The sequence below is a fragment of the Enoplosus armatus genome, chromosome 15 (genome assembly GCF_043641665.1).
Source record: "Enoplosus armatus isolate fEnoArm2 chromosome 15, fEnoArm2.hap1, whole genome shotgun sequence".
Lineage (NCBI taxonomy): Eukaryota > Metazoa > Chordata > Actinopteri > Centrarchiformes > Enoplosidae > Enoplosus > Enoplosus armatus.
The window spans coordinates 3,453,200-3,465,692 of NC_092194.1; the positions used below are offsets into that span (position 1 = coordinate 3,453,200).

General features: G+C 39.1%; 2 protein-coding genes across 4 annotated transcripts in view; one reads left to right on the forward strand and one right to left on the reverse strand.

The window, feature by feature from the left end:
- Nucleotides 1–2,610, reverse strand: part of babam2 (BRISC and BRCA1 A complex member 2) — a 73,536-nt gene extending 70,926 nt beyond the window's left edge. The window contains exons 1-2 of the mRNA XM_070920267.1: nt 2,543–2,610; nt 1,708–1,863 (exon numbers count right to left, since the gene is read on the reverse strand). Coding sequence (XP_070776368.1) covers nt 1,708–1,844 — 137 coding nt within the window. The 5' untranslated portion in view covers nt 1,845–1,863; nt 2,543–2,610. The remainder of the gene's footprint in view (nt 1–1,707; nt 1,864–2,542) is intronic.
- rbks (ribokinase) overlaps nt 1,975–12,493 on the forward strand; it is a 42,664-nt gene continuing 32,145 nt past the window's right edge. For 2 of the 3 annotated variants that reach the window (XM_070920270.1, XM_070920268.1), the window contains exons 1-2: nt 2,893–2,924; nt 5,251–5,312. In XM_070920270.1, coding sequence (XP_070776371.1) covers nt 5,254–5,312 — 59 coding nt within the window. In that variant the 5' untranslated portion in view covers nt 2,893–2,924; nt 5,251–5,253. Of the gene's footprint in view, nt 1,987–2,892; nt 2,925–5,250; nt 5,313–12,493 lie in introns of those variants that run through there. The other variant, XM_070920269.1, reaches the window with a different exon arrangement.

A 12,493-nucleotide genomic window follows, 5' to 3' on the forward strand; every position in this document is an offset into this window, starting at 1 on the left:
AACAGCAAGGTTTACGATTAATACACACTACTGCTGTTGAGTCCCACCTCTAATGCTGCATTCACTTGATACCTAAATCAACCCAAACTTGATTATATGTTCAACTTCTCCAAATCCGTCAACTGTCATGACTGACGTTATAAAATGTATTTTTTCTCATTCACTTAACCTGCATGCATCTGGTGAGGATTACATTAGTGTTTAAACATGAAATCATCAATTAATAAATAAAGATGTATTGCTGAGGCATTTGGTAGTTACAGTGAGATATGTCAGAAATTTTAAATGTCAGAATTCAGGAAATTCGAGAAATGCTCCTGTACAAAAAAAAACAATGAATGGCAAATGAAGGATGGTGTTTACAAGTAGGAAGCTTCCCTCAAGACATGTAATGTGACCTGATTCACATTACATATTAAAATGATAATTTAAGATACCTGGTATCTCTATTTTCAGTTGAATAAGACTGAAGTTAGTTTTGCCATTAGAGCCATCATGTGAGTGAATTCTCCACCTTTAGCACCCAGCAGTGTTAAAAAAATGTAAGCAACGCATGGAGTGCCTCATTTTTCACTGGGATTGTCTAAATTCCCCACAAACAACAACATATGACCTCAGAATAATTTGACAGATGCTACTATCGCATACAATTTTTAAACATCTGTAAAAATATGACAGGCAAATTCTGAATATTGATAAGTTAAAGATATCTAAATAATCATTAACTGACTAGTGGAAATGTGTTGAGATGAAGCGCTACTACAAGATCATCCAAACTGTTGTTTAATTTGCAGTAGTTAATAGTCAGTCCAACAAATCTCCCCTCTCCTTAACAACTATTTTCTTCAGCTTTATGCAGTTTCCTTACATATCAGTTTACCATTAATAGCAGCAACCATTATCAAAACCAAACTTGATCACCTGCAATCAATTTATATAGCATATTTCATCACAAAGACCAATATCTGTTGGAAAGTCTCATTATGTCTTCCACAACAGCTGTAACAGGAACAAATAGTAACAAAGCTGTCATTACAGATATCTTTTATGCGTGATGGGTCAAATGACAATATATGTAATGTTGTATATATTAGAAAATATCTATTTCTTGAATTAAAACGTCAAAGGTACAACATAATGTGTATAAAAAACTATGAGGAGCATTTTGGTGAGATGATTTAAGGTAAAATCCCATCACTGATCTTAAAATGATGTTGCATGCAGTGCTACAGGGAAGCTTGAGCTAAAACATTCTGAATTTGGTACAACCATACCAAACTGAGGGGGAAACATTTTGAAAATTGGAAAATATAACCAATGGCCATGACATCTAATCTAAAGTATTATCCAGGAGACTCCCATGCTGGTCAGGTTACCATTGACACAAAGCGTTCAAATGCTAATTTGGGTGGTTGTGGCTCAGGAGGTAGAGCAGGTTGTCTGCTGATCACAGGGATGGGGTTTCGATCCCCACCTCATCCTGTCCACATGTCTTACTGAAACCCAAATTGCTCTGACTGGTGAAATTCTAATTATGACTCATTTTGAATGTGAAGATAAATATATAACTATTTAGCTCATGCGAAAATAATTTCAGGTTTACGAGGTTTGCCCTATGACTTGAATGCAGCCTTACTGCAGCGCAAGAGAGACTGGGTGTACTCTGTGTTTCCCATATGGAACTCACGGTCCAAAACTACTCCTCACCCAGTTTTGAGGTCTGTGACACGGAGACAGTTTGTGGAGTCCAGTCCCACACGGCCGTTCCGTACTACGCTGCACAGCAAGGGTCGCAACTCAGGTGAGATCCGATGCAGTGCAACCTCAGGGGACATGTTGTTCATTTTATCCACTCTGAGGAGTCTGTGGAGGCACAACAACACTTTACCGAAATGCTTTACCTTAATTTGATCAAAGCAGTATTTAGAACAAAGTAAAAGCACGTATTGGCACAGACGATTCACGGACGGACGTGAGCAACATCACGTAGGTGACACGGTCATTTTTAGCTGTCATTTCCTGGTGTCATGGAAAATTTTGTATGCAAGTCAGAATCAGTTTACCAATTTATGATTTTAGCTTTCTGGCGCAAGTTCTTGAGAAAATATATTTTAACGAGCAGAATACGCAGGCTGACTAACTATGTTTATCCACCTCAATATTCCTGGAAGTTGCATGATTTAACAGCCATGGAAGGGCGAAGAGGTGTCAAAGGGATACAAATGTAGCTTTGACAAAGCTTGCCCCCTCTCCCTCGCTATAAACTGCCATGTTAACTGGTCATATTGCATGGGAAACATAATATAGTACTAAGTTGATGTCCAACACCTTGGTTAGCGATAACTGCTACAGTCAGTGGTACGCCACATTTTCTGTCAGGATGTACTGTAAATACTCTCGGTAAGCTTGGTATCACTAGCCATTGTTAGCTTACCACAGAATGGAGGGTCAAATTGCCACAATTTGAACGATTAGCTTACTCGAAAAATAACCTGTTCATTATTGTCCATTTAAATACAACATGCGGTGTGAGTTAGAGTACCTGAAAGAGGCGGAGGTCAGATAATTTAAGCGTTAACGCCAATGTTTACTTCATGCTCTTAAAATTTCCGGTACATGTTGTTTGGGTCCTTTTGATAGCACCACACTTAGCAGCCTCTAATAGTGCCTGTTGACACAATGACTGTTTTCACTGCCAGAGCCAAATTACTCAGTTATATATTACTTATAAAGCACGTTTCGTTTGACATTATTGTACCTAAACAATTTTAAGCGACACTGAATGCTTGTGCACTTATTTTTTTGACAATAATGGGTCTGGCAATAACTATAATGTTAGGCAGCTGTCATTATGCACTTTGACCGTCGCTTGTCTGAAGTGGGTGTTGATATTGTTACTCTGCAAGAACAAACTTGAATGCAAGGTAATTATTGTGTCGCATTTCTCAACATCAGTTTGTCTCAACACACTTTACTGCACTTTAGCGTTCGTCTAATCAATCTGGGTCATGTGTCCTTTGAGTTTTTGGCGATTTATTCCACAATGCCCCTATATTTCCACAGTTGGAAAGATTGTTTGGCTGCCCACGTAGTTGCTTTAAAAAGTTAGCTTAATATTTCCATTTTATGACATTGTGGCGTTTATCTGACAGCTATAGATACTTAACTTATTTGCACAATAAGGATTTATATACAAAGTACTGTACAGTAAGCCAATACTACATGGTGTATTTTTTAAACTCCACATCATTACTTTATGCAGTATAAAGACTAGTTATTAACATAGCATTGTATGTGTATAATTATGCTTATATACACATATGCAAATAGAAAAGTCTATATAACATGTAAATTCAATGCATGACTTTTCCCCTTAAACTTGTATTAGTATTGTTACATTTCCCTTCCATGTATTTATACAGAAATGTTTATTTATTTAATGAGAAGAAATCTTATTGCACTCACATCACATTGAATTTTAAGTATATATGACTCCCTGACTCCTTCAAAATGACCATGAATACATGGCCAACCATCTTACAGACTTGAGTAGTGGATGGCTGTTTGCCATTTATTTTCCTGTATTTATTGTAGCCCATCAAAAAACAACATGTCACAGACTGAAAAACATTCAAGGTGTCATGTGAAGTGACACCTGCAAGTGTCTTTGTACAAATAGAACAAATCTAACTTGGAAAATTGAAATGAAAGATGAGTACAAAGGCATAGAAATGTGCAGCAAGACCAGTGGTGTTTCTACATGAGAGCAATGAGGCTGATTCACAACTGGGAAATTCCACCATCATGAATATTCAGAGTAACTAAGAATAATTAAGTACCCATTAGAAACATCAACAGGAAAATATGTTTAGTGGGTTATCATTCAACCATTACTGGTGTAATGCATTCAATGACACAAGGTGTTGTCTTATTAGTTCAAGATTCAAGATTTTAAGTGTTCTTAAATGGTCAGAGAAATATGACACTGCAAATATAAAAAAGAGCCTTTTACAAACTTAGTGTGTGTGTTTCGGGGGTGAGGGTGGAATGAGAGTAAAATAAGTATTTTTTTGTGATTATAGTCATCATCTAAACTTCTGCAAAGCATTTTTTAAACTTAAATGGTCATATCATTGTAATAATAATCATTATCCAGTTAAGTCTCGACTGCCCTACCAGACATAGGCAAAATATGTAATCTTACAAGTTTTTCAAAATGGGTCCAACAATGTTTTCTTTTGGGTTTCGCTCATGGCTCTAAATCGTTAAATCCACTTTTTTTTTGGCCTTTGCACTAAATTGTTTCAACGTATGACTGCAGTCTTTCACGAGCATGCTTTGTTCAAGTCCCAAAAATGTGTGTGTCAACTCTCAAATAATCTCTTAATTCATTCTTTATGCACATATACTGTTTTGCCTGAGGCTGAGTGGAACCTTTTGTTAAGCTATAGTTTACGAGTAATGGTTAAGCACCTTTTACATGAAGCTTTTCTACAAACACTTCATTCAGGTAGATCAGCATCTGTATGATAATTCAGCATCAAATTCAACAAGAGAGGGAGAATTTTAAGAGGGTTCCTTGCTGTTTCAAGTGGTCGGACAATGCGGATCTCGTAATATTCTCCTGCAGTGGAGATGCGGAGGGTTCGAGGCTACCTTTTCAAGCCTGCCGAGGGAAGACAATATACTGCAAGATGTGGGAGAGAGAATTGAGCCATACTGCAGCCAGCGGCCAGGCTTTCCAAGTCTTCCACTGCCTAGGCAGAGATTTGAAGAGATTAACACACTAGCATTAGCTCTGATACAAGCCGAGGATTGAATTAATTATAGACTTTGCTGGGTTGCGGCGCATTCACGTGGTATAGCATTGAAACCCCCCTCCCTTCCCCTACACCCCCAATAATATTGGAACCTGTCCAACTCAGCCAGCAATGAATGCTCTATTTTTACCTTCTTCCTTGTTTCAGTCAAGCTCATGCTAATGTGGGAGATAAATAATATCAAGTGATTTTTGTTTGGAGGCCGATGGGAAACTAGTTTACATATTTTGCCTGACATGCCCCCAAGGAGTCGCTATGCTTTAGATTTTGTCCTTGTTTGTGAATAGGTTTTACTGGAAAGGCTGGACGAATGTTGAGATATTCAAGAATCTCCTCAACACATAATTCAAATGAAGAATCTTCAGGACAATTCATGTCCACAAGTGAGTGTTGTTATTATGGAAATAACGCAAATGTGTGTCTTAATCAGATCATGACTGAAGAGGCTTTTGATGTGATGGTGGTTGGCTCCTGTATGACTGACTTGGTGAGGTGAGTACATTTATTTCACTTTGTCTACTAAATCTCTACTAGCTAGTGAAACAAGTTGTACTCTGTGTGCTTCCTGAAATTACCATAAATCAACCTTTTATTTTATGAGAAGGCTAAGTACAAAACCTCTAGCTAAATCTGGGCACAGGAAACTCCACTGCTTCCTCAGGTGGCCCAACAGGAAGCTGCACATTGGGCAAATTTTCATGACCATATTAGGACATGTATTTAAAAAATGTAAAGCAGTTTCTCAACTTTTGGGTCCAGACCCACTTGGCTTTGCTTAATACGTACATATATATTTTAGAAAATATATACGTTTTTAATGTTTTAGAAATACATTAAATAGGTTTGAAATGTGTATACAAAAATCTCTAAAAAACTATTCATCTGCCTTTTAACCCAGTTATTCCCAACCAGGGGTACCAAGATAAATATGGGGCCACAAAAAGAATAAAATGTTTTACAAAACTTCCTGACTGTAATTTATGCTTTTCTTGTGAAATACTGGACATGTTCACCTCTTTGGGCCTAACTAGGCACAGCCGGCCTGTCAAGCTGTGGATTTTTCCACATGCTGGAGCGGCGTGCATGTAGCTGTAGTAACAGTGTTAGTTACTTACTCACACACCGTCATTACAATTACAGCTGCATTAGTTTGTGTGGTTCACAACTAGCATACAGAATACACTGTAGTATTTCCCTATTGTGTGGAAGTTGGTCCTGCCGCTATCAGAGTTTAGGGTAACATTAGCATCTCCGTCTCTTTTTATTGTATAAAACAACGCTGCAACGTTACCAGAGACAGAGTTACGTTTGCCAAACAATATCATACATTCAGCCAAGTGCATATTTAAGACCCCCTTTTACAAGATTCTTGTAGTCAGCGGGAAAGTTGTCTGGAGACAGCGATTTCAGCCAACCCATGAAGCTAATGTTATATTAATTAACTAGCTAGCTACAGTTGTCATTTCAGACATCAAAATTGACAGTTGTGGCTAGACATGAGAATCCTCTTTTTGCAATCAAATCAAATCAAATCAAGAAAATTACTACGAATTCTGAGTGGTAAATCTACCACCGTTATCATTGTAAACTGCATTATCTTGCACAAGAACGGAAAGCTTGACAGGCGTAGCAACAGCAGCTTAGGGGCTGAAGCTTAGGAAATGGTCAATTGTCTCCGCGTAGAACATGTTTCCCTTTATTATTATTAACCACCACCGTTTTCCTTCAGGGATTTTATTTTGACATGCAAGCTTGTGGAAAATATGGCATAACGGATGATGGGTGTTTTCCATCACGGCTTGAAATGGACTGCACAGTCCTGTCTACACAAGAATAGAGGAAGTGGTCTAAACTTAGATAATGCCGCTGCCTTCTCAATACTTGTCCTAAAAGCCCAAAATATTGTAGGGAACATATCTGGTCTAAGAGGGTTTGGTCCAACAGCTTTTTGGCCATTAGGCAATAATAGTGAGAAGACTTCAGGTTAAATAGGGAGGCATTTGTCCATCTTTCTACTACACTTTATAACATTTCTGACAGAAGATCATTCTTTACATTTTATAAGCACACCAGCAGGTTGCTATTGCTACTAGTGATCTAGTCATTGACGTCGGTGATGCAGGTGTGACTATCCCATGGTAAATCCGACTCAGGTTTCACACTCAAAGTGTGCAGATGATCTGGTGTAATTACTGCTTACTAAAATGTCAGTGTTGCATCATCGTCATACGTGGTGAGATCTGTTGAGCCAAGTAGGATCCATTCCCACAAACGTTTAGTCATCAACTCCAGCACAATGGGTTAGTTGAAAACAATTTGTCACCCTCATTTACCATAACCTTTTGTGAGGAATGACACAATCTCAAAAGATACATAAAGTAAACACAGCATAATGTCATGTTCATGGGCACCAGCCAACTAAATGTCTTGTCCTGTCAGCACGAAGAAGCGTGTTGTTTCAGATAGAGCAACAGTTTTGTCGTGAAGCTTGTATTGTACTTTTATGTGAAACCGGGAATAATAACTGTCACCTGGCTACCAGCAAATGGAGATCTGAATAAACAACCACAATCTGTGCTGGTGGGAGAAAAGTTTCATGGCACTCTAGGGAGTGCACTCTCCAATTCAAGTCACAGCTTAGTTGTCACTCACAAGTCCCCACTCATCAAAAACATATGCCCTTTTTTTGGGGAAAGTATTTATTTTGTCGCTCATTAGGAATTCAACCCGTGACTTTTTGCTTTGAAGGGCAGGAGTTGTCAATTAAGACCCTAATAAGCTAACGGGAAATGGCCTGTTTTTGGAAAGCGTGTGTGTGTGTGGGGCTGGGGCTTTTTGGATGGAGGTCAGAATGCGGCTAGGGGAGGGTAGTTGGAATACATTCGCAGCCCTTCAAAGTGATATGCATGGCTTTGAAGTTAGAAATCCAGTTGTCTTGAACAGCCAGTGTTTGGGTGGCAGTACAATTAACTGACAGCGGAGGCACACACACACTCTCTCACACTCTGACTCTCTCTGCTTCTGTCTTGCCATACAAACACACAAGCGTTACACAGATCTCTGTGGTGCTTTGTCATAAATGTATCAGTCAGGCTGAGAAGCATACTATGCTCCTTTTTAGTAGAAGGTTATGTTTAATTGTCTACTACATGCAGTGCACAAAGAGGAAGAGCAGAGCCTCTCAGGCTGTTAACCCATTGTCAAAGCCATACAGTGCCCCCTACTGCCACAGCTCACTGAGTGGAGACACTTCTCACCTGCTCAGTCAAACCTGACTTTCCCAAATTATAGAGCAGAACCAGAATGTGCCACAGGATTGTTTCTATGAAAGCCAACTAGTGTTTTAGTGTTTTTACAGTGAATCACATATTTAGGCTCCAGCTGTGTGTGTGTGTGTGTGTGTGTGTGTGTGTGTGTGTGTGTGTGCGTGTATAACGTTGACAGAAAATTAATCTGCAACAATTTTGACTCTCCAGCTTGTCAAATGTGAATATTTTCTGATGAAGCAAAGATATTGTCAGATATTGTGGTGGACATTTTTCACAATTTTCTGATTTCCAAATGATTCACCGATTCATCATGGAAATAATGAATTACAATTGTTACTGTAGCTGTAGTTTATAAGGTTTAAACGATTACTAACTGTAATAACTCTACAGGTAAGTGCAAAGCTTTGGATTTCTATCCTTTATATAAGCTTTCAGACTATGTGTTGGTGCAGTGGTTTCCAACCTTTTGACTCCTTAAAATGAAGCAATGACTATTTGCAACTTCATACACTGCGCATGTCAGTGATTTTTGAGTATTTCTGATGATTCTCCCTTCTCAGATTGTTTCATTTGAACATATTCTGAAGGCCTGAACAGAGAAAACTATACAGTATTTCATTACAAATCAAAGATAAGAGAAAAGTAAAAAAATATGAATAAATTTGTGAGCAAGTTTTTCTTCTTTCTTGTCCTAATTAATCATCTTGTGGTCTCTCAGATTCTTGAAACTGCCAGTTTGGGAAGCCCCCAACCCTTCCTAGGCCAGGTTTCAAAAAGCTACTCACAAAGTATTAACTTGTTATTTTTGAAATATTCTCCATTGTTCTTGTTTTTATACGATAAGCTGTGTCAGAGATCTGTCTGGCAAGCTTTTATGTAAATGTGAAAAAAACATGAAACAAAGCTGTGATGTTTCCATAAGCGCCCGCCAATTCAGACACTGAATAGGTTGATAAGTGGCTTATTATATCCACTGATATAAGCCGTTTCTGGCCACCGAGTGAATAATAGCAACATGCATGTGGCTCCAACAAATGGTCTGACCACACAAAAATAAACGCCCACGTCCTACTCCGACACTGCACCTCTTGTTAGCAAAGCAGCTCGCCGTGTCCATGTAAGGTATGCTCTCTTTGCTCAACCTGTTCTTTGTTAGGTCCCTTCACCTTGTCCTGATTCAGCGAAAGAGACCTTCGTGGACAAGGAAAATTATACAAGATGAGAACAAAAATGTCTCCTCTCAGTGATGCAGGCTTGATGTAGGCTTGACAGGCTTCTTGTCTGAGGCACAATATGAGCTGAGGGTTATCATGATGAAATTAAAATGGCTTCTATGTTTAGTACAAACCATGTAGTACCCATACAGTCATTTTATGCAATTTTGATTATTACAAGACAAAGCTTAAGCTCACTCTGTGTATCTTACTTTGCATGTGGTAAGTTCTCTTTGGAGGTTGTTTTGAACTGGAAAGACGAGCTCTAGTTCAAACTTTGGAAAACAGCATTTCAATTTGTTTTTGTCCAAGTCTACTTCCCCCTGTTGCTCACCAACAGCTGAGGAATGACTTTAATAGAGACGGAGGAGAGGGAAATGAGAGCCAGCCTCAAAGCAAACACTTCACGTCACTGAACACCTGCTTTGGCCTTTTGGTTCCATGGGAGAAAACGCACTGAGATTGCACTTTAGCACATAAGTGCCCTGTTTGTTTGGTGCACTCACCACAGACAACAATAGCCAAGTGTCTCTCTGGGCATGAGGAGGCGTGGGTGGGTTTATTTAAGAATTTGGAAATCTGTTTATCTTACCTGTCAGTTATCCGGCTTCAGGTGGCTGTCGGCCAAATGTTATGTTGACCGTGTTTTTATAATTCACAAAGGTTGTGCTCATTGTTTATCACCATTTTATGAATATCTCAATAAATGCCGTGAGCACTTAAATGTTAAGATCAAATATGACACACAACAAATCAGTTTCCTGGGCATTTGTATCAAACAGGAAGGCAGAACATTAGTTAGTGACCTGTTTATGAAGGACACAGATAAATGCTTCTTACATGATAATCCTTTTAGCCTCTACACCTGACAAAAAGCCTTCCTATCAGACAGTTTACTAGCATCATGCCCCACACTAAAGAGAGAGCTAAAGAAGACAAGCAAAGGAGCTTGAATAAACTACCAGATGACGTAGAACTAGATTCCAACAAATGGGCTATCACAGTGAATGGATACAGACACCAGGAGAGAGCTTTAGCCAAACAAGAGGTTTGTCACTGAGGACAATCCTTCTAACAGAAAATGGCCCTAAGTGCTACCTGAAATATTCAGTATTACTATAAGTAATTTGTTTAAAAAAATCATAATCATCAGATTTTTGAAATACGCTTGGTTGCTGTCATGTTGAGAGTTACATGAGAGGATGTATAACAGATAATCCACATGTGTACTCTGAGTATCGAGCTAGAGCCATAATTATCTTGTTTTAACTTGGCATAGTTTTTGCATTTCTATTTGTTAAAGCATTCAACAAACAAGATGTATGTGATAATTGCTGAGATTTAGAGGTGTTAGTTGGTAATATTTTTTTACTTTGTAGAGAGCCAGGCTAGCTGTTTCCCTCTGTTTTCAGTCTTTATGCTAAGCTCAGCTAACTGTCTCCTGGCGCTAGCTTCATATTTAGCATGGCGGTGTCCAAAGGTAACAAAATCTGCCTCTAAAGGTCACTGATTAACACAGTATATCTCATTTGTTTAATCTCTACAAAAACCTACAAGTGGTTAAGTGCCAAACAATTTCTTGTCCGGTCTTTCTGGTTTTGCTATCACTGCGAGCCTGGCAACCTCAAGGTGACGGATTCAGCAAACAAGATATAACGTGTGTTTTTTTTTACTTTTGGACAGAGCCAGGCTAGCTGTTTCACCCTGTGCTAAGCTAAGCTAAGCTAACCAGCTACTGGCAGTAGTAGTTTTTTAGATCAATCTCTGTCAGGGATGTATTTTGTAATATCTTTGCTATTTTTTGTTTTTTAGATATGTGCATTATCTTCTATTTATTAAGCATTGTTGCTGTCTTAGTGATGGTTTCTGCCCGAGGTGTTTACCTAGTGTTTACTGTTTTTCAGCACACCTGTTATGGCCTATCACCTTATTGATATATAGTAATCAACAAAACATAACCTCTTGATATTTAAATAAATGTGTCGAGTGGAGTCAGTGTGCACGCGCAACTTTTTTCACTAAGGTGACAGGCGGGAAACATTTACTAAGACAGCTGCACCAAGTGTGCGCATGTATATTTACATGTGTTTGTCCTTTGTTCCATTTGCTTCTCACCACATTTCAGCCTCACTGACCTTACATCCTGTTATAGCTTTGGGCATTTTAGTGTTTTCACACGCCGGTGCAAAAACAGCAGCATTTATAACAACCTCCAGTGTTTGCCACCGGCGTGTCACTTACTGGAAATCCTGGGATTGAGTGAACTTACTGTAATAGCACACCTGCCACAAACACACACACACACACACACACACACACACATACACACACACACACACACACACACACACACACACACACACACTGTATAAAAAAGAACAACAACAGGGTGAAAAACAAGTTTATGACAACATTTCGGAGTCTGCAAACCCTTTGGCCCCCGGGCAACACTGGCCCAGGGCCAGACCACAGCATCCTGACGTACAGTGTGAAGCTGTCTGTTGTCTCTCCCCCGTGTTACTCACTACCCACTCTGGCTCTGTGATTGGTGGAATCAGTGAACAGACAGCTCCTCCTGAAGGCACCCACCTGTGGCATGTCAACCTTGAGGCGAGGGGCGGGATGTTACCCAACCCTGATGAGTCAGGCATTACTTGTGCGGCCAGTGTCAAGTTGAGACATCTATGGGTTTTGCTGGTTGCATCATCAGCACATTTGGAGACACTTGCATGGGCATATCTGACTTAATGTTTTGGTAAAATATGCTTGCTTTTTAGAATAATGAAGCAATTGTGAACTCCATATTTTGTCTGTGTTTTTATTTTTGCTGTTGTGTTTAATTATGGAAAACAGAAAATGGGGAAAAAGACTCAAGGAAAAAGGTTTCCATTGCCATTCATTCCAGCAAGTTTGCATTTTATTGACCTTTCTGTGAAAGACCTTCACAAGACCAAAAGATAGCATCCTCAGCAGACTCTGCAGAAACCTTGTTTGTGTGTTTTCCAGTGATAAATAAATAGCTTAAACGGAAAGATTTGGCCTTGAAGGGTTATATTCACATTTTGATATCTCTCTTTACTCCTGGGTATCTCTGTAGAACACTCAGTGCCAAATAAAACATTTTTCAAAGTTTGATGGAAACTTTAATCTGCAGCGTGAAGAGACTGTTGAGATGAAAAAACGCGACTTG